Below are 27,970 nucleotides of genomic sequence, written 5' to 3'. Positions count from 1 at the left end.
TAGAAGTTTACATCAATCCAGAAAATTTTTACCAGTGTGGGAATCCTCTTTCAGTGCAGAAATCTCCTCAAGGAGAAATAGCCCTTGGGAGCAGTTTTGTGCTGGGATGAGGACAAATGAATGTTCTCTCTCTCTCTCTCTCTCTCTCTCTCTCTCTCTCCCCCCCCCCCCCCACACACACACACACTTAAGACTTAAATTTAAGACTATCACCACTGCTTTGTCCAGTTAGCAGCAGAGTACCTACTGGCTGTTTTGATGCTTATTTATTCTGTTCCTCTGGCAGGAGTTGAATTCAAATTTCCGCCAGATTATTTTCCCAGAAGCCCTCAGGTGTTTAATGAAAGGAGAATATACCTTGGAGAGTATGCTTAATGAACTGGATAACCTGATTGAACAAACCACTGATATTCCATTGCAAACGCTGGTCGAATCACTGCAAGCATTCTTAAGGAATTCTGCTATGGGGCTTGAGGAAGAAACACATACACATTACATTGACATTGCAAGGTAAAACCCTAACCTGTGCATGACTTTTCCTCTCTTTGGTTTGTTATACCCAGTTCACATAATACTTTCTAATTAATGGGAACACCAAAGACAGGAACTCCTCATCTTATTGGCTCATTTCAGTTCATGTAATGTTAACTGTTCTACTCTTCATTCCTTTCCTTAGATTGCTTCATGCCCAGTATGGTGAATTGATTCAACCAAGAAATGGCTCAGTTGACGAAACGCCTAAAATGTCAGCAGGCCAAATGTTGCTGGTAGCATTTGACGGGATGTTTGCACAAGTGGAAACAGCATTCGGCTTATTAGTTGAAAAGGTATAGACATATTTCTAGTGTTAGCTTTACAAGTAAAATGTATAGAATGCCAGCAGACTTAACCTTTGACCTGATCTGTCACTCAGCTAAACAAGATGGAGATACCCATGGCTTGGCGCAAAGTTGACATAATCCGGGAAGCACGCAGCACCCAAGCTAACTTCTTTGATGATGACAACCATCGGCAAGTTTTAGAGGAGATCTTCTTTTTAAAAAGGCTGCAGACCATAAAAGAATTTTTCAGACTCTGTGGCACTTTTTCTAAAACTCTTTCAGGTAAATCCAGAATAAGAACTCATTCTAGTTATAAATAAGTTTATTTTGTATAGAGAAACAAAGAAATATTTCTTTATGCAAGTGAGTAGTTAATCTGTGGAACTCCTTGCCACAGAATGTTGTGATGGCACATGGCCTATAGAGGTCTTTAAAAGGGGATTGGACAAATTGATGGAGGAGAACTCCATTGCAGGTTTCAAGTTGTGATAACTGCATGCAACCTCTGGGTTTTAGAAATCGCTTATCTCTGAATGCCAGATGCAAGTATTTTGTTGTCTTTTGTTCTGCCTGAGGCTATCTAGTGGGCCATTGTGAGATACAGGAAGCTGGTCTAGGTGGGTCACCACCAATAATTTGAGGTCAGGAGATTAACATCTTAAGGCCCCATTAAGGGACCATTTTGGGCTGGCAAGGATTAAAATGGCAATGCATTGATAGTATTAGCATGGTAGCTCTTGTGTTGTGCAGGGATGTTCATACTGGCAAATCAAAATACATGGTTGCTGAAGTGCTGGAGTCCACTGCCGTTCAATAGACATACTGTTGTGTTGCTAGGAAACGTTATTGGATCAGGGTGCAGAAGGCAGACATCGAATAAGTTCAAGAAATGCATTGTGAAGTGAAGTCTTATAGGCAAGCTTGCAAGTAGCAGCTCTTCTGTAAACAGCAAAGCAGAGAGATTTTCATACTTCATGTACTGAACAAGTATATTACTGACTTGAGAACAAGTGATTGCATTTAGGCTACTGTTATCCCTACTTCTAGATAAGAGATGCAAGTAGCATTGCAGGTCATTAGAAAATATCCCCCTTCCCGATGCTTATTGCTCCTTCTCTGTTATCTTCCTTTCAAAGGTGTGATTGAAGATCAAAGCACTGTGAACGGACCGGTGCAGATGGTCAACGTGAAAACTTTGTATCGGAATTCTTGCTTCAGCGAAGATCAGATGGCCAAGCCTATTAAAGCCTTCACAGCAGACTTTGTTCGGCAGCTTTTAATTGGCCTTCCGAATCAGGCGTTGGGCCTGACGCTGTGTAGCTTCATTAGCGCTTTGGGCGTGGATATAATTGCTCAGGTAGAGGCTAAGGATTTTGGGGCCGAGAGCAAAGTGTCTGTGGACGATCTATGTAAGAAAGCGGTGGAGCACAACATCCAAATCGGCAAGTTTTCTCAGTTGGTCATGAACAGGGCAACAGTGCTGGCCAGTTCGTATGACACCGCATGGAAGAAGCACGACCTGGTGCGGAGACTGGAGACCAGCATTTCTTCTTGCAAGACGAGCCTTCAGAGGGTGCAGCTGCATATTGCGATGTTCCAGGTAACAGTGTCCATACATGGCGTTCACTGTGTGTTTACTTAATAAGCACAGATTTGAGAATGTAGCATAGTAGTGTATGGTGCTGGAGAATGTAGCATAGTAGTGTATGGTGCTGGTGTCTGGTAGGGGAACCAACTAGGAAAACCTGTTCAGCCTGTTTATTCTGGAAGGGCCAATGCAATGGTTCCAAGATTTTTTAGCACTGGGATGCACTTGTATAACCCTTCTGCCGGTTCCCAGCTTCTGTAGGCTGAAAATGAATATGTTTTTAATGCTGCACCACCATGACAATAAACCTGTAGTAGTCAGCGACAACCGTAGACCGCAAGTCTGCTTTGAAAGAAAGAGAAGCCAAAGTTCTTTCAGAACAGAAGCCAGGGTCAGACTCTGCTGGGTGATCTGCCAAAAGGAATATGTTAGCTGCATTTTCTAGAGACACAGCGAAATGGCTGGGGGCAAGAAGAGAAACTTGTCAGCAAGATGGGGAAGTGATGGTTTTGTCTTTGTAGTGCTTATGCATCTATGACTGAATTCTTGAGAAATCTAAGTAGTGTTCAGGAAGACTATAAAAATTTATGAACCCTTCTAAGGGGAATAAGACAGAGCACAGTAAAGAATGTGACTCAAAGAGTAATTTATAAGCTCCTGAAACCCTTGTGCAGTTCATTTCTTCCAACTAAAATTTCATCTTTTCCCTTTCTTTCTACAGTGGCAGCATGAAGATCTCCTCATCAATCGCCCCCAAGCCATGACAGTCACTCCCCCGCCTCGCTCTGCAATTTTAACCAGCATGAAAAAGAAGCTTCATACCCTTGGGCAAATTGAAGCTTCAATTGCAGCAGTTCAGGTAAATGTCTTCACTTTGTCAAGGCAGCAGAGGTGAGAGGACAAATGTGAGTATTGGAAGTCAGTAGTGATACAATCTTTCAGATAACCAAGACAGCTGCAGTTGGTTTAATCTGGCACCTCCTCTAACTTGACATGCACAAGAGCCTAAGCCAAACGCTTATCGTTCTGCACTGCCTTACAGATTTGTGTCCTGCAAGCCCACCTCCGCCTTGGAGGTATGCGGCAGGGGTACAGTGCAGGAGTTCAGTTTGATTCCTTGTATTGACATTGCGTAATTACCAGCACCAGAGAATTCCTGCCAGGTCAGGGAAAGCCTGGTGCTAACCAGCAAAGAACGGCTTAATTCCTGAGCTCTTCTACCTCTCCAGTTCTAGGAGAGGGCTTTGGGCAGAGTTGCCTTGATCATAAGTGAACTTGCAAGATAGAGAGGTTCTTGCTTATTTTTCCTTGAACTTGACCTTGCAATTCAAGTATGCAGTTTGACTTTTTGACTCCTGTCTCTTCTCCACCCCCACCCCATTTCAACAAACAGTTTCAAATATTGGTTGTTCTTCTACAGACCACCCAGTGCAGAGGTCTTCCAGCCACCTTATGGTCCGTGGGTTGAGAGAGAGGCATGGAGCAACATCTAACCACATGCTTTATCTCTTAGAGTAGTGTAGCAAGTGCCTGGTTGGGTGTTTTCAAAAGGGACCCAAGGGTGTGGAGGAAGGTTGATGAACAGAGTTGTGCCTGGTTTCTTCTAATTCTCCTCTACCTCAAGTTACCACATGGCCTTATAGGTCAACTGGGGAAGTATTTTGCCATGATGTGTACGTGCTACCCCTCTTTCTCCAGCTCTTTTGTTGCATTCTAGCACAAGCCCACAGCTTGGCACCATTTTGAAAGGAGTCTTCTCTGGATTCCTTGATTGCCACCAGCTTTGAAAATCTCAAAAAACCAATGTTCTTGCAGTGGAGGAGGGTATGCATAAATAGGTTGCTGCTTTCACTTGTGTCTATGCAAACCCAAAGCACCCATGGAGGTAGTTTCCCCCCCTGTTTCAATTGTGTCTTCCTCCCAGAACAGGTCTGATGTTTTGCCTTCGCGTGCTAATCCGATCATTTGAACTCATGGTTGCTTCTTCCTTTCTTGCCTCCTTCCTCAGATTAGGTAGCTAGAGCAGGAGAGTGTAAATGTAACGGTTTCATTGCTTACTGTCTTTTATGGGCACCTGCCTTTAAGTTTGGTGTTGTGTCTGCAATGACCCTGTGTTTTGAATATTAAATATTTGTGATTGTCTTCTCAGGAGAAGTTGGCAGCACTCGAAGCGAGTATTGAGCAGCGTTTGAAATGGGCAGGAGGAGCCAACCCGGCACTGGCCCCAGTCCTTCAAGATTTTGATGCCACAATAGCTGAAAGAAGGAACCTTGTCCTTAAAGAAGGTCAAAGAGCCAACCAGGTATGATGAAGGACCTGATGGGTTGGGGCTGATTTCAGTAACGATGCTGCTGTGTTTGAGCAAAGTGAGGCAGTTCTGTCTCTAGCAGAAGCATATCTGTTGTGTCCTGGAAGAGTGATACCATCACATTATAACTCATACAAAAATATTTATTAAGTCTTTGTTCCTGAAAGTCACTTGCACCACAATAGAAATTTAGGGTGTCCTAGGGATAGGAACCCCTGTGAGGCCAAATAAACATCTTAAAACTGAATGTTGCATGGTGTGCACATTAATTCATACGAGGCCCTAGTAATAAATATAGAGTTTGCATTGATGTCAAAACAGGGTAGATTTAAATGTCTTAGCCACCTTTTTAGCACCTAGCATACAATCCTTGACGATGTGATTCTGTCTTGTACCTAGGCTGGGCAGCTTTGGAAATGACCCAACTGCTGCAGAGATGGGCTGCCCTAGTTTATAGCATATGAAAGGTCTCCAAAATATATGACATTTACCACAGACAGGCGTAGTATCCCTTAATTGATTTTTTTTTAACTTGCTAGTGTGATGCTCTAGAACTGCTGGTGAACAGTGGTAAAGGGGGCTGGGGAGAAGGGTTTCCATCTTGGGAATTATGATAATTCTTGTCTTTTTTTAAAAGCACATACAGTATATATATTAAATATAAATTCTCATCTGCTAAATTTTTCAAGTATGCTTGATTGTGCCCCTGCCTGACAGGAAGAAAAACGTTTGCTCAAGGTGAAATAGCACTTCTGAATGTAAAAATAACCCTGTCGGTTTTTAAGGCGTACGCTTTCTCACCCTGTTGTAGTAATATGCAGAACTGTTCAAGACCACTTACAATCTGAATTAACCCATTTTTGTTGGGCCCACAGATGTACACATCTGGTCCTTGTTGCGTATATGCAACGTGGGGCAGAAATGGCTTAAACTGGTCATAGCAAATATTAAATCAAGATTCAGGCCAGACTATTCCCCATCTACAGTTCAATTTTGAGTCGAAAGAGCATCACTACTGGTTAAACACTAAGGGCGCAACCCTAACCCCTTATGTCAGTGCTTTCCAGCACTGGCATAGCGGTGCCAGTGGGACATGTGCTGCATCCTGCAGTTCGGTGTCACTCACGGAGGCCTCCTCAAAGTAAGGGAATGTTTGTTCCCTTACTTCAGAGCTGCATTGCTCTTATGTCAGTGTTGGAAAGGAAAGGGGTTAGGATTGTGTCCTCTGATGGACAGGCTTAAGCACGTGTCAAAAGCAGAACAAGGGATCAGAAGTCTTCCACCTAAGATAAAAAATATTCAGCGTCTTAGATTTTGCAGTCTTTCCGTGCATTTATTGAATAAAAAGGTAGCCCAAGTTCAAGGTGTGCGTGAATTTTCTCTGCCACTGTATTTATTGACTCTTTATTGACCTGTCTTACAGGTCACTTTCCTCTGTAGCAACATCATCCACTTTGAAAGCTTGCGCACCAGAACAGCAGAAGCCTTAAATTTGGACGCTGCCTTGTTTGAGCTTGTCAAACGTTGCCAGCAGATGTGTTCGTTCGCGTCACAGTTCAACAGCTCCGTTTCTGAGCTGGAGCTGTGCTTGCTTCACAGAGTGGTAAGCGTAAGACACGTCAACAAGGGGAGGTGGGGTATTGACAATGACAAGACCACAGTTCACAGTTTGTATGATTGGGGCATGTGTGTGTGTTGATTTTTTTCGGAGTGTAAATTGCTGAATGGGGAGGGAACCCTGACCCAGATCAGGACAACAGTATGGGTGAGGAGGACTTTAACCTTCCCTCTCTATCATTGCTATTTGATCAGGAGGGGGCTTCTATAGCAGCTGGTTTTATTTTGGGGGGGGGTGATCTGTATCAGCACCAGGGGGCAAGCTACCCCTCCTCTGTGTTGTTGTCCCAGTATGGATCAGTTCCCCATACAGCTGCCATTTACACTTGAGAAATCAAGCATACAAATGCATCCCAGTCATCTGAGAGGCGTCTCGCCTCTATTACAAATGCATTTAGTTCGGCATTTAATCAGGTTAGTTTGCTGTAAGTCAGCCTATCAATTTCATGATAGCTGGTGTGAAATGTTTATTTTGGTCACTTTTGTTAACCGAGTGGTGCAAATGGGGTTATCTCAATCGTCAGAAAAGCTCTGTTAAGCAGACCCTGCCAAGAAATAGGAACTGGTCCAAAGCCACCAAGCTAAGTGGGGGAAATGAATTGTAACTTAACTTGCAAATGACTTGTATCGAAACCTTCCTTTGCTTTAGGGCACCAATCTTGACCAACCCATCGGTAGCTCGGAATGGCTCCTGTCTGCGCACAAGCAGCTGACACAAGACACGTCCACCCAGAGGACTGTGCAGGCTGAAAAGGAGCAGCAAATAGAGACTGTATGTGAAACCATTCAGAATCTGGTGGACTGTATTAAAACTGTGCTCACTGGGCACAACAGACAACTTGGGGACGTCAAACATCTGCTGAAAGCCATGGCAAAGGTAATGTAGGAAGCATGCTAACATAGCATGGGAATAGAAGATGATGCCTTTTGATAGTCATGATAGAGCGCTTGCACTTAAAAGTTGAACTAATAATAATAACAATAACAACAACAACTATTTATATACCGCTTTTTAACAAAAAGTTCCCAAAGCGGTTTACAGAAAAAAAATCAAATAACTAAATGGCTCCCTGTCCCAAAAGGGCTCACAATCTAAAAAGATGCAAAAGAACACCAGCAGACAGCCACTAGAAAAGACACTGCTGGGGGGAGGTGGGCCAGTTACTCTCCCCCTGCTGAATAAAAGAGGAGCACCCACTTGAAAAAGTGCCTCTTAGTAGTTAGCAGGGGTGGCTAACTAACTAACTGTTAGCAGGGGTGACTGACTAACTTGGATTTTTCCAAGCTTTGTATTTCCATGGAGCTCTCCAAAGTTCCAGGTAGCATCCAAAGTCCAGCTGCCACAATGTGTTCATCTTCCACTTCCTCTTCTCTCCACTAAATCCCCCTGAGCTGGTGGGATTGAAAATTGGCAGTACCCTTTTCTATACAATAATAAAGACAGAGAAACACATCAGTAGTTACACCAAGGAAAAGATCCCTGTTTGTCACTCTGGTATGTGACATCTCTTTCCTTCTGGTCTTCTTGGTCTTTCAAATATAGGGAGTGGGGGGAGGAGGCTGACATGACCCTGCATAAGGTGTGTGTGTGTGTGTGTGTGAGAGAGAGAGAGAGAGACAGGATGTCTTAGGCCAATCCTGGAAACCATACTAGCAACTTCAGTCCTCCTAAGAAAAGGCTGCTTTGTCCTTTAATAGCCGCTTCTCATTTAAAAACACAAATAAACTCATAATTAAACCTTACTTTATTACAGGATGAAGAAGCCGCTCTGACAGATGGTGAAGATGTCCCCTACGAGAACAGTGTTAGGCAATTCTTGGGTGAATATAAATTATGGCAAGATAATATTCAGACGGTTCTGTTTACTTTAGTTCAGGCTATGGGTCAGGTCCGCAGTCAGGAGCATACTGAGATGCTGCACGAAATCACTCCCACCCTGAAAGAACTGAGGACCCAGAGTCAGAGGTAAGCAGGCACCCTCTGCGTGCCTTGTTTTGTCATTGCTTGTAGAGATTGTTCACTTCTGTATCTGACTAATGGGGATATTCTGGCTATTAGGGGATTGGCGAGTTTGTGGCCTCTTAGGAAATTTAGACTTGGCACCCAATATGGCAAGCATTCAGAGCACGTATAGACACCACTTAGCTTCCTTGGGGTAGGTTAGTTATGGGGAATGCTATCAGATGCAGATGTGTGACATGAGACTCTGTAACCACCTTCCGACTTCCTCAGATGTGCCCAAACACTTTTGAAGAATTGAACAGGATTCCTATGTTGATTTTAAACCTGGATTTCCTAGCAAATAACTTGAATCTAAATGGATATTTTTGTGGATGTCCTTCTTCTCTTTCTCAGTGTCTACAATAATCTAGTGAGTTTTGCATCGCCCTTAGTCACTGATACACCCAACGAATGCTCGAGTCCAACGTCTGCTGCCTCGTGTCAACCAACATTTGCTGCAGGTAAAATACGGAGTGTATTTAATCTGCAATCTCCCTCCCTCCTCATGGTTTGAACATAGACGTAAATACCAAAGTAATTGACATATTGCATTTTATGGGGGCAGGGATTGAAAATATCTGTTGGTTGATGCACTATTTACAAGTTAACACTTTTCAGTGAAAGGTGGCTTCTGTTAATTTCTTAAATTGTGCTTGAATTCTATGCTTCCTCTTTCTTATAAACAGATCTTTTTGATTTTTCTGGCGCCTTCCACGTGCACTCATCAAATTTTATATTTTGATAGCGGTGCGTAGCAATACAGGGCAGAAAACTCAGCCAGAGGTCATGTCACAGAACACAAGAAAGCTAATTCAGAAAACTCTTGCACCGTCAGCAGATACTCCTCCAGGCACAGCTGCAGGAACTGGAAAGAGTGTCATCTCAAGTCCTAAAAAGGCCATCAGGGACCCTAAAACAGGAAAAGGTACATTGTTGGGTGTCAACATCAAGTAAAGTCTGCTTCATAAGAACCAAAAGTGTCCCACAGATTGTAACGGATTGATTTTTATTTTAAGCGGTGCAAGAGCGGAATTCGTATGCAGTAAGTGTGTGGAAGCGTGTGAAAGCCAAGTTAGAGGGCCGGGACTTGGATCCCAACAGGAGAATGTCTGTTGCTGAACAGGTAATATGAGCAAACTCTCTTCTTGTGTTCTACTAAAGTTTCCTTCAGGTGATTTTTCATCATTTTTCAGTTTGGGGTGATGAGTCTTTGATTCTCATACAGCATTTGGAATTCAGTGGGACAAGTCATTTTTTATTTTTTAAACAAGTGTCCTATTTAAACATCCATTAAGAAGCCCCTCCCCCATGTACCATAAAGCAGTCGTTCTTACTCCTTTAGCACCGAAACCCACTTTTTAGAATGAGAATCTGTCAGGACCCACTGGAAGTGATGTCATGACCAGAAGTGACATCATCAAGCAGGAAGAGTTTTAACCATCCTAGGCTGCAGTCCTACCCACACTTACCCAGGAGTAAATTCCATTTACTGTCATTGTTAAAAGCATAGACATAGCAGCCTGTTCAAAGTACAGGTCTGTCACATTTCCCCAAATGCAATCACAGACCATCAATTCTAATAGATTAAAAATCAAACATTGAAATGAATGGGGACCCACCTGACATGGGCATGTGACCCACCTACTGGGTCCCTACCCACAGTTTGAGAAACACTGCTGTCGTAAACTTAGGGGGGTTTGGGGTGCTTAGAGTTCTTGGTTCTCGAACCCTAAAGCCCTCAAGGCCCCTCTGCTTAGTAGTACTGCCACCACCCTGTATGTACCAGTGCCTCAGTCCAGGGACACTGAGACCATCTAGGCTTAACTCTATCCCTTGCAGGTACTGAGCTCTTTCTCCATTTAAAGCTTCAGTCCTCAAGTTAACATAACATAAACATCTAGGAAACATATTAGCAATAAAATAATAAAGCTAGCTGGCTATCTCTGTTAGTCCCTATCTCTCACCTGGGTCAACTTCTCTTGTAGATCTTTTAGCTCCAGGCTACCTATGAGGCCAGGTGCCCATGTTGGACAATGGAGCTCTAAGCGTGCAGGATGTTGCCCCCAAACTCTGTCCAAGAAGCAGCACACACACTCTTTGGGGTGCTCATTATTATACTTCTTATGCTAATAGTACTGAGGTGACTTCATACTTATTTAGACTGTCCAATCAGAAACTTTTGAGGACAGAACCTTCTTAAAGTTGGCCTGGTTGCTAGCCCTCTTAGTTCTTACCCTTCCCAACTGGAGATCCATAGCTGCATTCCATTCCGCTTGATCAGGCGCCTCTCCGTCTACTAAGGTGTTAAACATTCCAAGGGGTTGTGATTCTTGTTTATTTACTCACATTCTTGCATCTGGGAACTGCTAGCCACTTCTCTGTTACTGACTTAGTTAGGTTCAGGCTCCACATGCTAACCTAGGCCTAACATTTACAGATTCATGACAACTGCCATAAAGCAATACTTTACAACCTCATTCATTTAAGTTTGGTCTTGCAGGTACCACTTTTAATAAGCGCCACCAGCCACCCTACTTGCCCCAGGAGCAAGGAAAAGACTTTGTTGGCAGTTTCTGCCTCCTGATGTCACTCCCACTTGCACCCCCCCGTTGGACAGCCATATTTCTATGGAAGGGCACTACCTTGACACAGGTGTGCTGCCGCCCCTGCCAGAGTCCGGCCAAGGGAGAGCAGCATTATGTAGTCCCCACAGTGTTGGGACTTTCAGGACAAGATGGTACAATGGCTCAGCACCAGTAGTGCTCATATTGCTGATTGAAAAGAACTGCCTTAAAGTACATGATGGTGAACCAGTGGCACCGTTTGACGATAAGACTGAATGGCTCAGTGGTTTGGCTTAGAGCAGGGGTGCCCAAACCCCGGCCCTGGGGCCACTTGCGGCCCTTGAGGACTCTCAATGCGGCCCTCAGGGAGCCCCCAGTGTCCAATGAGCCTCTGGCCCTCCAGAGATTTATTGGAGCTCCCACTGGCCCAACACAGCTGCTCTTAGCATGAGGGCGACTGTTTGACGTCTTGCGTGAGCTGTGGAATGAGGGCTCCTGCCACTGCTTGCAGTTTCACGTCTGTGATGCAGTAGAGGCAACAAAAGGAAAGGCCAGCCTTGCTTTGTGCAAGGCCTTTTATAGGCCTTGAGCTATTGCAAGACCTTCATTCATTCATATAAGTTCATCTTTAATATATTCATTTATGTAAGCTTATGTAAATTTATTCAAATTTTAAATGTAAATTAATTCTTTTTTTCCCTGGCCCCTGACACAGTGTCAGAGAGACGATGCGGCCCCCCTGCCAAAAACTTTGGACACTCCTGGCTTAGAGGAGTCTTAAGAATGTTCACTTAGGGAGATTCACATTTCTCTTGCTGTAAACTTTGTGTGGTAACGCCAAACTGTTTCTTAATGTATGCTCCCATAAGTCATGCTGGGATAGGCCAACTGCTGACCTTTTGAAATGGGATAGTCTTGGGCAAGTTGAACTCTGCACATGTACACTAACCTCTTCTAAATTGTCATTCCCTAGGTTGACTATGTCATTAAGGAAGCAACTAATCTAGATAACTTGGCTCAGCTGTATGAAGGTTGGACAGCCTGGGTATGAACAGGAGGATAGCAGGTCAGTCTGGTTCAGCAAGGTCAGACATGCAGCAGAATCAACTCAGCCTCAGGCATCCATAGCAGCACCACAGTCGGTGGTGACGCATTTCCGGGGCTTAATGTGAGGAAACCTAGGCAATCTCGGTGCACTGGGAAAGTGAGTCCTGCAGAGTAGCTGCACTCAGGGATACGCTCAACACAATGGCCTGGAGCCCCCCCCTCGGGGTCGAGGGTGGCAGCTCATCGCCTGAACGACACGGCTGTCTTTCTGCTACGGAAGAACTGCAAACGTGTGGTGGGGGGGAGCTGCAGAAAGAAATTGGGAATGCTGCAGACCGCAGAGTGATTTGGAACCCAGTTCCACCTGACCCTGTGAACAATTCAGGAAATACCGAAACCGGGAAAAAAAAAGGGGGCCGTGGCCGTGAAGAAATCACAGCAAAGGAAGATCTGAGAGATAACAGATTCTTGAGTTACTCTTGTTGCTTGGCAACAGTGCTGGTTGAGTTGACCAGTTAGTGCAAAAAAAACAAAGAAAAAAATGGGAAAAAGAAAAACATGCTCCATGAGATGAACTTCAGAAATGGACTGAAATGCAAAGAGCTGAGCATCAGCTATGTCCTGTGTTGGAAGAACCTCTGAGAATAGAGAGCCGCCTTGTCCTTTTTTCTTTATTTTGGTCCTTTGATCCTTTTGTCTCTCCTCCCACTTCTGGTTTTTATTGTAGTGAGATGTATTTCCATTTCTTTTTTGTGATTTCAATCCTTGTTCAGTCAAATTAGCCTTTTTTTTTTTTTGCAAACCAAATTTCCAATAGCACAAAAAACGCTGAACATTTATAGTCATTTATAGTGACTTAATCTTTCTGAGTTGGGTGATCACATGCCAATTCGTATGGGTTTTTTTGTTTTCTTTCCAAGTCATTTTTGTGATTCTATCATGTACAGTTTTCCCTCCCAATTCACTGTGCATTTCAGAGTAATGAATCTAACAGGCATTTAATTTCCTGTGAACTGCTTTGCAGTGTACTCTCCCTTTCATAATTCAGACTTTTTTTCCCTCCAAAGCTCATTTCTGTGGTGATTGCTGTAGTTTCTTTTGTAAACGTAGGTATTCTGGTGTAATCTTTGCCTTTAAAAAAAACACACACACACACACACACACACAAAAGCAACCATTAAAAAACAGGATAGAGTATCTAAGTCAAGTTTTACATTGTTGATGACAGAAAATCAATAAAGTGAAGTTCTAGTGGAAGTAGTTTTATGCTGTTTAATTCACTTCAAATTTTGATTTACACCTGTATATGTATAGTGTTTTGGTTCAGTCTGGGAATCGAAAGACAAGACCTACAAAGCTGAAACAGGCTATCTTTTTTTTTTTTTTTTAATTCAAGTGAAATTTGTATAAAGATCTGTGTGCAGTTGCATTTTTTCCCATAGGACTTCCAGTGTGTTCAATGATACATTCATAGAAAATTTCTCAAGTTTTTTTTCCTAAAGATCTACCTTGCACTTTTGAGGTAGGAGTGTAAGAGAAGTTTTAAAAAAAAAAGAATAAAAAAAAGAAAAATTGCCAGTCTGTTCCCATATGTCTTGAGTGTTTTTGCTTGCCTGCTTACTCAAGTGTTCAGTAACTTATGACCCTTGCCCTAGGAACAGACTGTTTCCTGTCTCGTGTATAAGACAGTGGTCACTTTTTTTTGGTGGTCTTTGGATACACATGGCTTGAATCGACCTTTGTAGATTGAATTGGCAGGGCTGACTGCCACCCTGCCCGCCTGCCCCCCTCACCCACTCACCCACCCAAATTTCTTTACATGCAAACTTAATGTGCTTGTGATGAAAAGGAGGACAAATCTGTAGTCCATATACTCTCTGTGTCTTCAGAGGATTTAGGAAACTCTTCAAACAGTGAGCTGTTTAAAGTAGTTTACAGTGATGCAGCCTCTATTTCTGAGAAAGTTTTGACCTTTTAAGGCCCTGCAAAATGGAACAGAAAGTAATTATTCTAAAGTTGACGACAGGAGGGGGGACAGGACGACCTCTCTTTGGCTGCACCCAGCTCTCATATGAAGGTGACTCAATGCCCTTATCAATCTTCCACATAGTTTCTATCTATCTTTCATTTTGATTTACTTGGCTTCAATGTGTCATGTGCACTGCCTATGTATATTTACCAATGCTTGTGAATTGATGCATTCCAGTATCCTTGTCAATCCCTCCCTTACCATGCCATGTAATGCAAGAGAGTGAGAACAAGATGCTTGTCCCCCAACATTCAGCTAAGTCAAAATTTCCCCCTAGTGCACACTTCTTAATTTTCCTTCCTGTATGAAACCACCTTTAATAAGCAGCCTGTATTGGAGTACTTTTTGGGATAAGATGGGTATGTGTTTGATTTCTTGGAAGCTGGGGATGGGGGCAGGCTGTTGCACCTGTGATTCATGTATGATTATACCACTTCTATGCAGAAATGAAAAGTGTATGGCGAATTGGGGTCTTCACTGCATAATGTAATAAAGCTTAAAAACCTACTTGTATTCTCAGTTTTCTTGCATGGTGTTCCCTTGACATACCTGTGGCAAGTCTGACAGTGGCTTAGACCTTGAACTTGAGGAACGTTCTGGTTTTTAGCCCTTGGACCTAGCAGTCATAACTCTTACATTAGTGTAAAAGGAATGTAACCCTTTCACCTGAGAGGATTCCACAAGATAAAGATTTGAGAATTGCATCCTGTTTCCATATAACATTTGCCTATCGTGCATGCATACTGTTATGTACAGAATTTAGAATATCTATATGCCACATTTAAACAAAATGTTCTCAAAGCCATTTATGCAGCAAAGGAAGAAGAAAATGGTTTATATGTACCAAAAGCACTCACAATCTTAAAAAGAGGTGGGGGGGGAGGAGACAGAGGAAAGTGGTTGGGGAAATTGCTTATGTGGGGAAAAATGCAGTTTGATAGAATATGTATTTGGACCTAGTTAGGTTCATACTAGTCCTTTTCGGGCACTAAAGAAGCCTTGCTGGTTTGCTCTCAGCTTTGCCAATAGGTGAAAATGATGGCAGGAAGGCAGAGTTCTTACAGGCAAGGAACAAAATTGTAGTTGGTCTTGGCTGGCACACAATCCACATCAATTTGTGGGATGCCAAATTATGGTGGACCCAGGACATTTCTGATATCCTGTACATAAACCCGAATTTAGATTTCAACTTATTTTTTCCTGAGTTTGTCACAAAGTGCACCCATTCAACAGAAGATTTCTCTAGAATGCATCAGAACAAATGTGTATAGCCCTCACCTCAATCCCTATTTTTATTTTTTAAATCTTGGTATTTTCAAATACCATCATGTTATATACCAATTGATGTGTAAATTCATGCAGAATGCAATAAAACAAACCACTTTGAAATATCTCTATTCTAGCAAAGGTTACAGCAAAAAAAACCAGTGGCAAGCGGGGCAATGATATATCAACCCAGGGTGTTGCCCTGCCCACTGCATGGGAAGAGGTCCATTATAGGGGTGATGCGTTGGCCTCCTGGTACCACTGGATCAAATCCTCACTGTATTTTATTGGGATATAAATGTGGATGACAATCACCCATCATTGGGTACACAAAGCATTAGCTGGGTACAAAGAAAGGGGGGGGGAAGAAACAAAATGTGAGAGGACCAGTCTCGAAATTATGAGTGTTCCAAAATATTTGAGCATAGTCTTTCCAGGGGCAAAAAAGCAACCACCACCCCATACCCTGTTGGTCCTATTCAAACAGGAATGCCTTTGAACCTGCACTGATTAGAGATGGGTGGGTGCAGGGTTCCAGCCAATGATGGGGGAGTGTGGGCTTTATATACACAGTCCAAAAGATGAAATGAGCAACCATTTCATCGAGTCAGAAAGCGATAGAAATGCTCATTTATTTTTGCAACATTTCCTGTTGCAACCTGCTGTGCGTGCGAAGGTCTGGGCAGATGATCGCACAGAGCAGTACAAGATAACAGGCACCCAAGCAAGGCTATATTATTCCTAAGGCTGGCTAGGCTGAAGTCTAGGGATCCTTACTGTTTAAAGGGGTTTACTTCTGAGTAAAGGAAGATAGAATTACAGCTCTGTTTATTTATATTTAATACATATATACACTGTATACATGTATACATATATACACTGTATACATGTATGTGTATACACACACTTATATACAGTACTGTATACCATGTCTGGATGTGTGTGTGCATGCATGCATGCATGCATGCACACACACACACACACACACACACACACACAGAGTATACTGTTTGTATATAATATATATATATATACACGCACAGTATATATATTTTACATATACTATATGTATATGTAAACGTATGTGTATATGTATAAATATACTGTGTGTATACAGTATGTGTGTGTGTGTGTGTGTGTATATACACGCACACAGCATTCGTAGTATACAGTACTGTATATAAGTTTGTGTATTCACATACATGTATACAGTGTATATATGCATACATGCTCTCACACAGTATATACATATATCTGTGTATATACCATGTGTATGTATGTATACAGTGTGTGTGTGTATATACACACACACACACATACACAGAAACACTACATACACTGTATGTGCATACACACACGTACATGTGTGTGTGTGTGTGGTGTAGGTATGTATATTTATTTATTTATATGTGTGTGTATATGCACATGCACAGTCAATATACACTGCACAGAGAGAGATCAGGGGAGGGCAGAGGAGCCTTCACTACTCCAGTGCAAGCCCGGTGTGTGGTTCCCACGCACTTGTGTGTCACTCTACCTTTGCGCCTGGCTCTGTGTTCTCCACCGCGCGCCGGAGCAGCTCTGAGGCGGTTGGGAGCAGGGGCGTGGCCACCGGGGTGACGTCAGAGCAAGGCGGAGGCTGCAGTCAGGCACTGCCCGTCCGCCCGTCTAGCCCCTCAAAATGGCGGAAGGCGACAACAGGAGCACCAACCAGCTGGTGGGTGAGAGAGAGCGAGCTGTGGGGGTGGGGGTGCCTCGGGGGGTTGGGGGGAGGGGCGGGAGGGAGAGTTCCTGTGGGGGGGAGGGGAAGAGGGTGCCTCGGGGTGGAGGGGAGGGTTACACATTCGGTGCGTGGCTGCCTGTGGGGAGGGGGTGCATCTGGGGGGTGGGGTGGAGGGGAGGAGCTGCCTGAGAGGAGGGGAAGAGGGTGCCTGTGGGGAGGAGAGGGGAGGTCACCTATGGGGGGGTTGAGGGGAGGGGAAGAGGGTGCCTATGGGGTGGAGGGGAGGGGATGCCTCTGGGGAGAGGGAGGGCAAGGGGATGCCTGTGGGGGTTGGAGAAGAGGGGGTGTGCCTGTGGGTAGGGGTGATTTTTGCTAGGGGGAGGGGAGGTATTGTCTGTGTGGGTGGAGGGGAGGGGTTGCACCTGTGGGGAGGAATGGGGAGGGGAGGGTGTCCATTTTGGGTGCTGGGAGGGCACCCCGCCGCCGCCGCCGCCGCCCCTGCCCCCTTGAGCTCCTTTCTCTCTAAAATGCAGGATTGGGTACTTGAGGTGGTGTCTGGTGGTACTTGTGGGACCCCTGAACAATTAGTAAAAAAGGCACCTGAGGGGGAGCATGATTGAGAAGTCTTGGTAGGTTTTGGATGTCAGGATCTACCTGCATATAAAAACCATAAATAAAATCATAATAAGAGAACAGCACCGACTGGAGGAAGGCAACTGCTTATGACCAAAGGACAGCTACAGTGGCACAAGGGGGAGGCAAACAACATATCACCCAAAGGCAAGTTGGGACAAAATGTGTTTTGAGCCCTCGGTCAAGAGAGGGATGTTCTTAGTTCCCCCGGTACTTGTGGTGCTTCTACAGAGAAGGCTCACCCTCATGCCACCATCCCTGTAACTTGGCATAAAGGCAGCACTTGAAAGAGAGCTCCTTCAGAAGTCCTTTTTCTTAGTCCTTTTACTGTTGCTTCTGACTGGTGGCACCTCTCCTAGGGTTTCAGATTAGGCTTTCGCAGACTTGGCTGGAAATCCCAAAATTCAGCTTCTGCTGTCATAGCAGGTCCCAGCCACTGAGTTCTAGGTGCCCCAATACAGCTATGAAGCTGCAGTGTGGTAAATCAGGCCTTTAGTCCATCTAGTTCAGCTGCACTGACTGGCAGCAACTCTGCAGAGTCAGGCAGAGGGGTCTCCTCCAGTCCTACCCTCCAAGTTCCTCTGAACTTGGGGGAATTGAACTTGAGACATTCAAGTGCTCTCCTACTGAGCCAGGAATACTCCAGTGAGTATAGGAAGCTCCCTTACCCTTAACTGTACTCTTGGTCCATCCAGCAGAGGACTGTCTGCTCTGACAGGCAGCCCTGCAGAGTTCCACGCAAGGACCTTTTTTGGCCCTACCTCGAGATGTCGTCAGGGCTCCAACTTGGGAACTGAAGCATGCAAGGCAGGTGCTCTTCCAATGAGCTGCAGCCTACTGCCTGCCCTGACCTGTTTCTCCATCTTCCTGGGCCAAGAAAGTATTTGAGAAATGAGGATAGTGAACTGTGTTGAAGGTGGTGAAGCTGCCGCTCAGCCTTAAAACCACAAGTGGGGCAAAGACTGTTGCTGTGATGTTGTGGGTCAGATGCTTGTCTGTGTCAGACTCTGCTAGAAACAAGCAGGCTTCTCCCCTTGAAAACGGCTGCCGCAGAAAGCCTATTAACTTCTAGGATGCCACAAGACAGTTTGTAATGATTATTAATTTTTTAATGGTTATTTAGCATGTTTATTTTGTTTTTTAACAAAAGAAAAAGATCTTCAAGCAAACGAGCAAAAGGAATGGGAAGTTGGTTCATTGTCCTAAGGAAATTGCAGTCTTTTTTTAAATAAAAGAGTGGACAGAAACACTAGGAAACCAAACCACTGGGAAGAATTTTATTTTAGTTTTAGCTTTAAAAGCATGTGCAGTGCCTTTTTCCTGTAGGACTCAAGGTGATTTGCAGTAATGTCTAAACAATATTATTAAAATTACTTTATGGTTCTTGTCAAAGAGAATCTCAGATAGTTATACTGAGATGCATAGGTGGAGTCACTTGCAAAATAGGAAGCAGTCAACACTTTCCCACCAACAGGTGGGAAACCCTGGCCTCTGAGCAACCCGCTTGGAGGCAGGCTGTGCAGCATGGCCTTTCCCAGTTTGAAGAGACACTTGGCCAACAGACTGAGGCAAAGAGGCAAAGAAGGAAGGCCCGTAGCCAGGGAGACACACCAGGGGCAGACTACACTTGCTCCCAGTGTGGAAGGGTTTGTCACTGCCGAATCGGCCTTTTCAGCCACATTAGATACTGTTCCAGAATCACCATTCAGAGCATAATACCATAGTCTTTCGAGGCTGAAGGTTGCCAACCAACAACACTTGAGAAGGTGTTTCTCTGTCCAGTTCTCTTTTTTGTAGCTGTATCAGACCAACAGCACAATCCTCTGTGTGTTTATTCAGACCTGATTCCCATTGTGTTTTCTGATACTTTTTCCCCCCAGAAAATGTTTTTAGGCTTGTAGCCCAATAGATATCCCTGAGGAATGAAATCACAATGGGTTTTTGGGGCCCTGTCCAGAGGCTGTTTATTCAGAAGGAAGTTCTGCCTTCTGCAATGGGGCTTACTCTTGGGTCTGCATGCATCTATGCTCTGCAGCATTGGACCCTGGGAGGATCCCTTGAAGGAAGGAGCCTATCCCCTTAGTTGGCACACCATGTTTTAACTTCTGTTCCATAAGAACAAGCTGTCCTGGCCTGAGGCCATCTGGCAAATGGGCAGGGGGTGGAGGCTGGCAGTCAGCTCCCTCCTGCATGGACTTCCCTATGAGCCTTATCACTGATCATTTGACTCTAGCAGACTCTTTTTTGGGAAGCCCTTTTTGCTGCTTTTTCTACCCACCAGTGGCCTTAGGAAAAAAAAATACTTGGATACCATTTTCCAGCTCTTGCAGCAGAGCTCTGCTTTGTCATGGTTCCCCCCCCCCTCCCTCCCTGTCACATATTAGACCCACCTGGCTGTCTTTTCTCTCTTGCTGCTTTGAGCTGGAGTGGCCACAAGGCTTTTGTTTAGGCTGTCACATGGGCTGCGATGCATCAGAGAGGTGACACTGATGCCTATTGAGTCAAGATGGTTCGTGAAACTGCGCTGTGCTAATTTGGAGCTTGTTCTGGCTGGATGGCTTTTCCTTCACTTTGAAATAGAGCTCACCTGTCTCTGTGCGTTCTGTCTGCTAGATCTGGCCTAATTCCTGTCTGCCTTGGTTAGGAATCCTTGTTTTTCTTGCATTTCAGGGCTACCCTTCCTCCAAGGAGCTCATAGCAGCACGTGTGGAGAGAGTTCCCCCTATTTTATGCTTGCAGTCGTAGCTCAGCATTAGAAAACGCACATTTACTCCCTGGCATCCTCAGGGAAAGACCCCTCTTGGAAACCTTAGAGCTGTTTCCTATACGTGTCTGTTCAGAAGTAGACCCCACTGAGCTGAAAGAGACAGATTCTCTATTAAGGCTGCAATCCTAACCACACACTTTCCTGAGAGTAAGCACCATTGAACAAAATAGGACTTACTTCTGAGTAGACCTGGTTAGAATTGTGCCCTAAGTGTGCATGGGATTGCAGCCTAAGCCGTACAGCCCAATGGCATATGTAGCCTTGATTAGGCTCAGTCTTTATCACTGTAAGATAAACTTCTCAGTTTGGTAGGGGCTTGAAGCCAGGCAGGATCACAGCTCCAACTTGTTTTGTTGTCTGCTTCTTTCAAAACATAAAAATGCTTTGCATGTATAAAGGAGTCCAATGAATATGAAAAGCTTTAAGCAGGAGGAGGGGTGAAATTCCAGTTCTACTAGATTGCACACCCATTGCTTGCTGGTTGGGTACACTTCCAAACAGACAAGCAGTTTTAGAAAATATAAAATGGAACAAAAGTTTAAAAAAAATCTGAAAAAGTAGCTGGGACTGAGACTTGGAAAGAAGTGATAAAGCCAGGCTGGGGGCTGTCGTCTAGATTTTAGGAGTTGTCCTTCCTCTTCTGTTCTGTTTTAAAACAAAAATTTCTCTTCTCTCACTGACTGCATTGGTCCACTCCTGAGTTTTCAGTTTATATCCTTTGGGCTAATTATTGTCTAAGCTGAAGTTATACATGAAGTAGTTTACATGTATAACATGTCCAGAATACAATTATTCAAAGACATCCTTACCAGTCTAAGAAATTCAATGTAGCCCCCAAACAATCTTGCTTAATGTTGAAACCATCTGTGGGGGAAAGTCTCTTTAATAGAAAAAAACAACCTAGCAGCAGAAGGCTCTGGTTTGCAAATGAATGTCTCATTCCTAGGCCACTAAACAAATTAGGCTGCTAGATGAACTGAGGCTAGGAAAGGGAAGCTAAGTTCTTGTCTTGCCTTTAAGCCCAAGGCATTGCCTTTTTTGTCCAAGGGCTAATGCCAGTGCTTCCCAGACTGCTGCAAGGTAGCCCCTTGGAGTCAAGTGGGACTTGCTGCAAGGGATATGCATATTCTATAGCAAGTCTGTGGCAGGACCCCTCTAATTTTCTGTTGCAGTTCAAGTCTCTTAGGAAGATAGAGCCTCTCTCTCTAGTAAGAGGAAGACCTTTCAACAGTTGATGAGAAGGTGAAAAGAGGTGGTGATCGCTGAATCTGTCACATTTCCTGTGTGGCACCATTTGCCTGGTCACGTGTAAAGGGGCCTCTGAGCATTTTGTTGCACAGTAAAGCCCTGCTTCAAGTTTAAAACAACCTCTTAGGCAAGTGTAAAATGTGAAGCTGCAAAATAGGAAAGAAAGTGTGGATAGTTTCTGTAAAGCGTTATCCGGGGATCCGGTACTGGTGTCCTCATGAGTCAAATGATTTCCTGTCTTGTTGAAAGAGATTCACACACACACACACACACCCCTAAAATGTGTATTTTTCACATTTTTATACCACCCTTCCTCCAAGGAGCTCAGAGTGGTGTATATAGTTCCTCCCCTCCTTTTGTCCTTGCAACAACCCTGTGAGGTAGGTGAGGTTGAGAGATAGTGACCCAGGAAGCTTTGTGCCTGGACAGGGGTTTGAACCTGGCATTTCCAGATCTAAGTCCAACTCCCTAATTGCTACACCATCCTGCCTCTTATGCAAGCATAGTTTGCTCAAAGCGAGATCGGTAACATATTCTGTTAATGTTTTTGTTTCCAGGCTGCAGAGACAGCTGGCTTGGAAGAGCAGTTGCAAGGATGGGGAGAAGTGATTCTGGTGACAGACAAGATCCTCCGCTGGGAAAAACCATGGTTTCCACTGGCTATGCTTAGCGTAGTTTCCTTTGTTTTTCTGTAAGTTATCTGGGAGGGTGTTTCGGCACTGCTGTGCTGTACACAGGATAAATGCAGTGTTGTATGTGGCAAGAAAATTTAACTGTAGTATCAATGGCATATTTAAACTTTGTGGACTGTTCCTGGTCATCTGGTTTCAGTAAAGGGGCACTATAATTGGAAAAGGTGTAGAAAAGCAACAGAAATAATTGGGAATAGATTCCCCCCCCCCCACACACACACAATTCCATACATTTGAGACTTGATGCCAGCCTCGAACTTTTCCTCATGGTTGTGGAATCCCTGAGAGAGACCTATAGAGCTTCCATACCTGTGGTTTCTAGGGAGAAGCAAAGAAGTCATTATTTGGTCACGTCTTTCCCATTTTGTTGTTGTTGTTGCTGTTGTTGTTGTTATTGACAGTATTTATTTATTCAAAGAAAAGTTCACAAAGCGGTTTACAGAGAAAATCGAATGGCTTGTGGCTCCCTGTCCCAAAAGGACTCGCAATCTAAAATCATTTTTCCTCAGGGCTGTTGTTTTAGTGTTTAAGGGTATTCTGTATGCAACATTCTTGCCAGTTTTTGGTAAACTGCTTTGATCTCTTGGAAAATGGTGTAGATACTGAGCAAATAAAAGGAGCAAACACTGACTGTTGTGCTACGCATCAGCAGCTAATACTGTATACAGTCAAATTGTTCTTACTGTTTGGTAAGGTGCGAAGGCTACCCTCATGGTTCCTTAAATCTAAGTGTTAATTTTCAGCATGAAATGCTAGACTTGTTCCGGATAACTCTCCTCTTTGTGTCTCAACAGGATGATCTACTATCTGGACCCTTCTGTTCTTTCTGGGATTTCTTGTTGTGTGATGTTGCTTTGTCTGGCCGACTACCTTGTACCCGCTCTTGCTCCGAGGATCTTTGGCTCCAGTAAATGGTACGTTCCAAGAGGACTAGGAAAAGTACACGTTTTAATGTAGCTCCTGTTGCATAAAGTGAGGAAGAACAGAGGCGACAGACACATCTGTGCCTTGAGCACAAGAATCTGGAACCAAAACCCTTCTGCCTTCATTCTTTTTTCTTTCATTGTTTTATTATTATTATAATAAAGAAAAAGAGAGAAAAAACACACAATAAAATAAAAAGAAAAACAACATTAAAAATAGGTAGGAAATACAAGTTAAAATAAACCTCTAATAGTGTAGCATAAGCAAAGTCAGATATTCTAATTACTTACAATTTTATATCTTAATAATCTAAATTTCCTTCCTTACATTTATCATATCTCCAACAGCCCTTTTCAAATTATTATTCTATAATATTCTCTATCTCTTACAATCTAGTCTTCAAATCCACAGCCCTTCTGCCTCCAGGCTTGAACAAAATGAAAGCACAACGATTGAATGATCTGCACTGAGGATGTAGTCATGACTTGATTCTTTCTCCCACCCTCCTAAGGATCTTCTCCCCTTCCATCGCCCTGTTTTTATTTCACTTGTGAACTGCACTGTTGATTCTGTATCAGGGCTGCAAATGTTAACTGGTTGATTTTGGGCAACCACATGTAAAGGAGTAAAAAGGGGCCTCTGAGACATAAACACCTAGAAATGCTACTTGTAACCTCCAGAGGAAGCCATGCGTGGAATGAACACTTGTCTGAATGCATCAGCTAAAGTCCCAAGACTGTTGTTTGAAATGCTTTTCTTTTTTCAAGGACTACCGAGCAGCAGCAGCGATTCCATGAAATCTGCAGCAACCTGGTCAAGACACGGCGCGGGGTGGTCGGTTGGTGGAAACGGCTGTTTACCTTCAAGGAGGAGAAACCTAAAATGGTAATTTGCCTCATCGGAGCTGTTCGATCTTGTATATCAAGAAAAAGCTGCTGCTATCAAATAAAGCAGTTTGGGTGTTTTGAACAAGAATCTTCAGTTTAAATGTCCGTCTCATTTTAAAATTAGGGGCTTTGATGGCAGCCCCCATTTTGAACACTTGTTTTCAGGACTTGTGCTTACCATGAGCACTGAGGCTTAAAATGTTCTTTCCTGGGAAGCAGTTTTCAGGCACTGCTCTAACTGTGTAATTTCCAGGACCATTGGGATGGTGTGTGGATATCTTCCCTGTCTGTATTGGAAAGATGCTCCAGTTTTCAGCAAAGAAGTCACTAATAGCTGTGCTCCTAATTATACTGGCTTGGAAACAGTCAAACAAGACTGGCTGCCAAGAGAGACAGTCCAGTTTAGTACTTTAATCAGCCATGTAACAGCACTAGGGAAACACACTTAGGGCCGTGACTTGTTTTCCTGTACCTTTATAATAACTCTGTGTGTGTGTGTGTGTGTGTGTGTGTGTGTGTGTGTGTGTGTGTGTGTGTGTGTGTTTAAGAACTTCACTAGCCACCTGCTCTCTCTCTCTCTCCTAGTACTTCATGACCATGCTGTGTTCATTAGCGATAATTGCATGGATAGGACAACAAGTTCATAACCTCTTCCTGACCTACCTTATCGGTAAGCATTTTGCAGGATGACTGCACAGGAGTGTATTGGGAACAAACAAAGGATCTTTTTCTGCCTTACCTGGAGATGCCAGGAATTGAATCTGGGATCCTCTTTGTGTAAAGCAGCGTACTCTAATGTTGAGAGTGGTATTTCTCTGATAGGGAAGGGTGCAGCGTTTGTAGCTGGGATGCCTAGAATGATCCTTATTGAATGGGATTTAGGAGAGCTAGGATGGTGTAGTAGTTTAGGAGTTAGTCTTAGACCAAAAAGATCCAGGTTTAAATCTCTGCTCAGCCATGAAGTATCCTGGGTGACATAAGGACATAAGAAGAGCCCCTGGATCAGACCAAAGGTCCATCTAGTCCAGCTTCCTGTATCTCACAGCGGCCCACCAAATGCCCCAGGGAGCACACCAGATAACAAGAGACCTGCATCCTGGTGCACTACCCAGAGTCCCTTGGGACTCACTAGTTTTCAGCCTTATCTACCTCACAGGGTTGCTGGGAGGACAAAAGGAGGGGAGGAGCTATGTATATTGTCCTGAGCTCCTTGGAGGAAGGGTGGTATAGATATGTGAAAAATAAATACTCAGGTGCAGGGGCATAAAGGTGAATTTTGAAGCTGATGGTAACTTGTTGATCTTGTTTTTTAGTTAGTTGCTTCTTGTTGTTTCCTGGACTCAACAAACACGGCATAATCTCCAAGTACGCAGGAATGGCAAAAAGGGAAGTCAACAAGCTCCTCAAGCAGAAGGAGAAGAAAAACGAATGAAGTGTTGCTTGCGCCACAGTAGAATTTTGTGTTCTGGGAACAATTCATAGAATTACTGTGTGTTTTAATAGTTTAGAAGTGCTTCTTTTCAGTCATTGCCTTTAACCGTTAAAACTGGGCCTCTTCTTCTGCTGTTTGAAATAGGAACTTGTGTAGTGCCTCAAGTCACGCACCAAGATGATCCGCTAAATGTGCCGAGTCATTCTCGCAATAAGCGTAACTCAGCAACCTCCTAGTGTGATAAGGCTGTGAATCAGTGTGGTGGTGGTGGTGGACTTTCTGTTGGTCTTTGTTGCTCTTTCTGGTGGAAAGACCATCCTCCATTCCTGTAGCATTTCTGAGGGTGCACTGTGGACTATCTCGACTGACTTACTGTTATCCTGCCGGTTACGTTGATTGGTCTCTTCTGGAGTTATGGGCCACAGATTATTGGGATCAGCAGGGCTCTTAAACGCTGGCATCCGAGTCTTCACTAGCTCTGTAGTACAGCTTATTGCACTGAAACCATGTGGAAAACTGAAGTGAGGATGCAGAGTCAATGGTCTTGCTTCTGTTATTTAAATTGCTGTAGCCTTGTGATGTGCAATGTGTCTTTAGTTTTTTTTTTAAAATATGGTCTGTATAAAAAAAATTGAAAATACTTGATGCATCAGTCTCAAGTTCCTCATTGGAGTTATTTGTGTGTGATTGTTTTTCTCTTAATGCTTTTTTATTTTTACTGCTTTTTTTTAAAGTTAGACTACTGTAACTTGTTAAAACGTTAAGCATCTTAAATTTGTGTTTTAAAAGACAACTTCTGTCTTAATTGTAAACTGATAAGCAGTGTTAACATTGGACTGAAAATATAGACTTGAGAACCCCCTGAAAGATTTGCTTGGTTTGTTGCTTCTTGGCAAAGATGCTGCAGGAAATCTGGAACGTTCTTTCCTTCAGTGGTTCCCAAACCGAGTCACGGCTCCTCAGGAAGCTCTGGAAACCAGCCAAAGAAGCAATGGAATCATTGCGAAAAACCTGGCCGCCCTATACAATATTTAGGATTGTAGCCTTGATGGGGAGCTGTGGCCAGTGGCCCAGAAGTCAAGGGAGCCACCTGTCGAAAACGTTTGGGAACCACTGCATTGCTCCCTCAAAGATGATAGCTTTGTCTCATTCCAAGTCACCGTCACGGTTAATTATGTCTTCCTACTCAAATATCTAGAATTAGCTGTAACCAGGTGACAGCAAATAAGTTTTACATCTCTATTGCAGGCTTGCTTATACATAAGTTGAGAATTTTGACCCCATGTTTATGGCAAAATGTCCCATATATATATTTCTCACCCAAGAATCAGTAATGAACTTAAATCTGTTAAACTTCCAAATAGTCTGCATTCATTGTAACAAAAAATGCCTTCTCCCTCTTTCTGTGTTTGGGCAATGCATTCAACCTGAGCAGCTGTAAACTAAAAATTGTATGATTAGGAGCTGGGGGCGGGGTGGGTTTGTTCAAATGTGATTGTCTTGCTATCTGCAGAGAGTTTGATTTTATATTGTAAGCCGCTTTGAATGCCCTTCGGGGAGATAAATCAGGGTAGAAATTAGATAAATGTAATAAAGTAAATATTTTTCCCGAAGCTTCCCCTCCATTTCTGAAGATGGGAGACTTGGAGCCCAACTGGGACCACCCACAAAGGAGATGAAGGTTTCTGGGTTCTCACAAACTCCATATGTTTGGAAGAAGGAAAGAATCCCAAAGGAGCAAAGTCCCCAAATGCATTACTTTCTGTTGTGTGAAAGAACTGAGATTCCTGGAGAGGTGTTTGTTACTAATGGGTTGGGGTAGTGCTGCCATTGCCAGTGTGTTTGAGTTGCAGGCCTGAACAGTTTGAACAGTAGCCAGGGCTGGGGGTGCTAGATGAGTCTCTAGAGTCTTTCTTCGGGGTACTTAGCCCAAGCAACCCGTCCAGCCTTCAATGGACCCCCCCCCCGTCTCCCAGACATCTGTCTGTTCTCCCCTGCCATAGCATTCCCTCTGTCTTGCATCACTGCCTTTTTTCCCTTCCTCTGTCTTTCAAAATAAGCACATAAGAAGAGCCCTGATGGATCAGGCCAAAGGGTCATCTAGTCAAACTACCTATCTCACAGGGGCCTACCAGATGCCTCCAGGACCACACAAGGCAAAAAGATATGTGCATTTTGGTGGCACTCCCTTGCACCTGGCATTCTGAGGTAGCCTACTTCTAATACCAGGAGGTTGCACATACCCACCATGGCTCATAACCTGTAATGGACTTGTCTTCTAGAAATCTGTCCAATCCCCTCTTAAAGGTGCCGAGGCCCGATGCCATCACCACATCCTGTGGCAATGGAACACACACGCGTTACCACTCTCTAGCCCTCCTTCCAGCTGGCCTGGAAGGAAAGTTGTGGCATACAGAGTGTG

At 43.9% G+C, this 27,970-nt stretch overlaps 3 protein-coding genes across 3 annotated transcripts in view; all 3 read left to right on the top strand.

Moving 5' to 3' along the window:
* The window catches only part of SMG1 (SMG1 nonsense mediated mRNA decay associated PI3K related kinase), a 68,212-nt gene extending 53,729 nt beyond the window's left edge, over positions 1 to 14,483 (top strand). The window contains exons 51-63 of the mRNA XM_066609464.1: positions 287 to 510; positions 677 to 827; positions 914 to 1,103; positions 1,958 to 2,421; positions 3,131 to 3,268; positions 4,559 to 4,711; positions 6,141 to 6,320; positions 6,984 to 7,211; positions 8,089 to 8,300; positions 8,691 to 8,797; positions 9,082 to 9,261; positions 9,353 to 9,459; positions 11,874 to 14,483. Coding sequence (XP_066465561.1) covers positions 287 to 510; positions 677 to 827; positions 914 to 1,103; positions 1,958 to 2,421; positions 3,131 to 3,268; positions 4,559 to 4,711; positions 6,141 to 6,320; positions 6,984 to 7,211; positions 8,089 to 8,300; positions 8,691 to 8,797; positions 9,082 to 9,261; positions 9,353 to 9,459; positions 11,874 to 11,951 — 2,412 coding nt within the window. The 3' untranslated portion in view covers positions 11,952 to 14,483. The remainder of the gene's footprint in view (positions 1 to 286; positions 511 to 676; positions 828 to 913; positions 1,104 to 1,957; positions 2,422 to 3,130; positions 3,269 to 4,558; positions 4,712 to 6,140; positions 6,321 to 6,983; positions 7,212 to 8,088; positions 8,301 to 8,690; positions 8,798 to 9,081; positions 9,262 to 9,352; positions 9,460 to 11,873) is intronic.
* RPS15A (ribosomal protein S15a) overlaps positions 1 to 27,970 on the top strand; it is a 61,040-nt gene that overhangs the window by 22,389 nt on the left and 10,681 nt on the right. The window lies entirely within an intron of this gene.
* ARL6IP1 (ADP ribosylation factor like GTPase 6 interacting protein 1) lies at positions 16,869 to 26,415 on the top strand. Its single transcript, XM_066640634.1, has 6 exons — positions 16,869 to 16,959; positions 22,171 to 22,304; positions 23,100 to 23,219; positions 23,997 to 24,114; positions 24,702 to 24,786; positions 25,430 to 26,415. Exons 1-6 carry the CDS (start codon positions 16,924 to 16,926, stop codon positions 25,546 to 25,548), a joined length of 612 nt encoding a protein of 203 aa, XP_066496731.1. The 5' UTR covers positions 16,869 to 16,923; the 3' UTR covers positions 25,549 to 26,415.

The sequence above is a fragment of the Tiliqua scincoides genome, chromosome 13 (genome assembly GCF_035046505.1).
Source record: "Tiliqua scincoides isolate rTilSci1 chromosome 13, rTilSci1.hap2, whole genome shotgun sequence".
Lineage (NCBI taxonomy): Eukaryota > Metazoa > Chordata > Lepidosauria > Squamata > Scincidae > Tiliqua > Tiliqua scincoides.
Note: the sequence above shows the minus strand (reverse complement) of the source record. Positions and strands in the feature narration are given on the sequence as shown.

Excerpts from the sequence above, each read along its gene's own strand:
- ARL6IP1 (XM_066640634.1), top strand. The coding sequence starts at position 16,924 with ATGGCGGAAGGCGACAACAGGAGCACCAACCAGCTG. Across the intron at positions 22,305-23,099 it reads GTAGTTTCCTTTGTTTTTCT|GATGATCTACTATCTGGACC; the intron begins GTAAGTTATCTG and ends GTGTCTCAACAG. Across the intron at positions 24,787-25,429 it reads CTTCCTGACCTACCTTATCG|TTAGTTGCTTCTTGTTGTTT; the intron begins GTAAGCATTTTG and ends CTTGTTTTTTAG.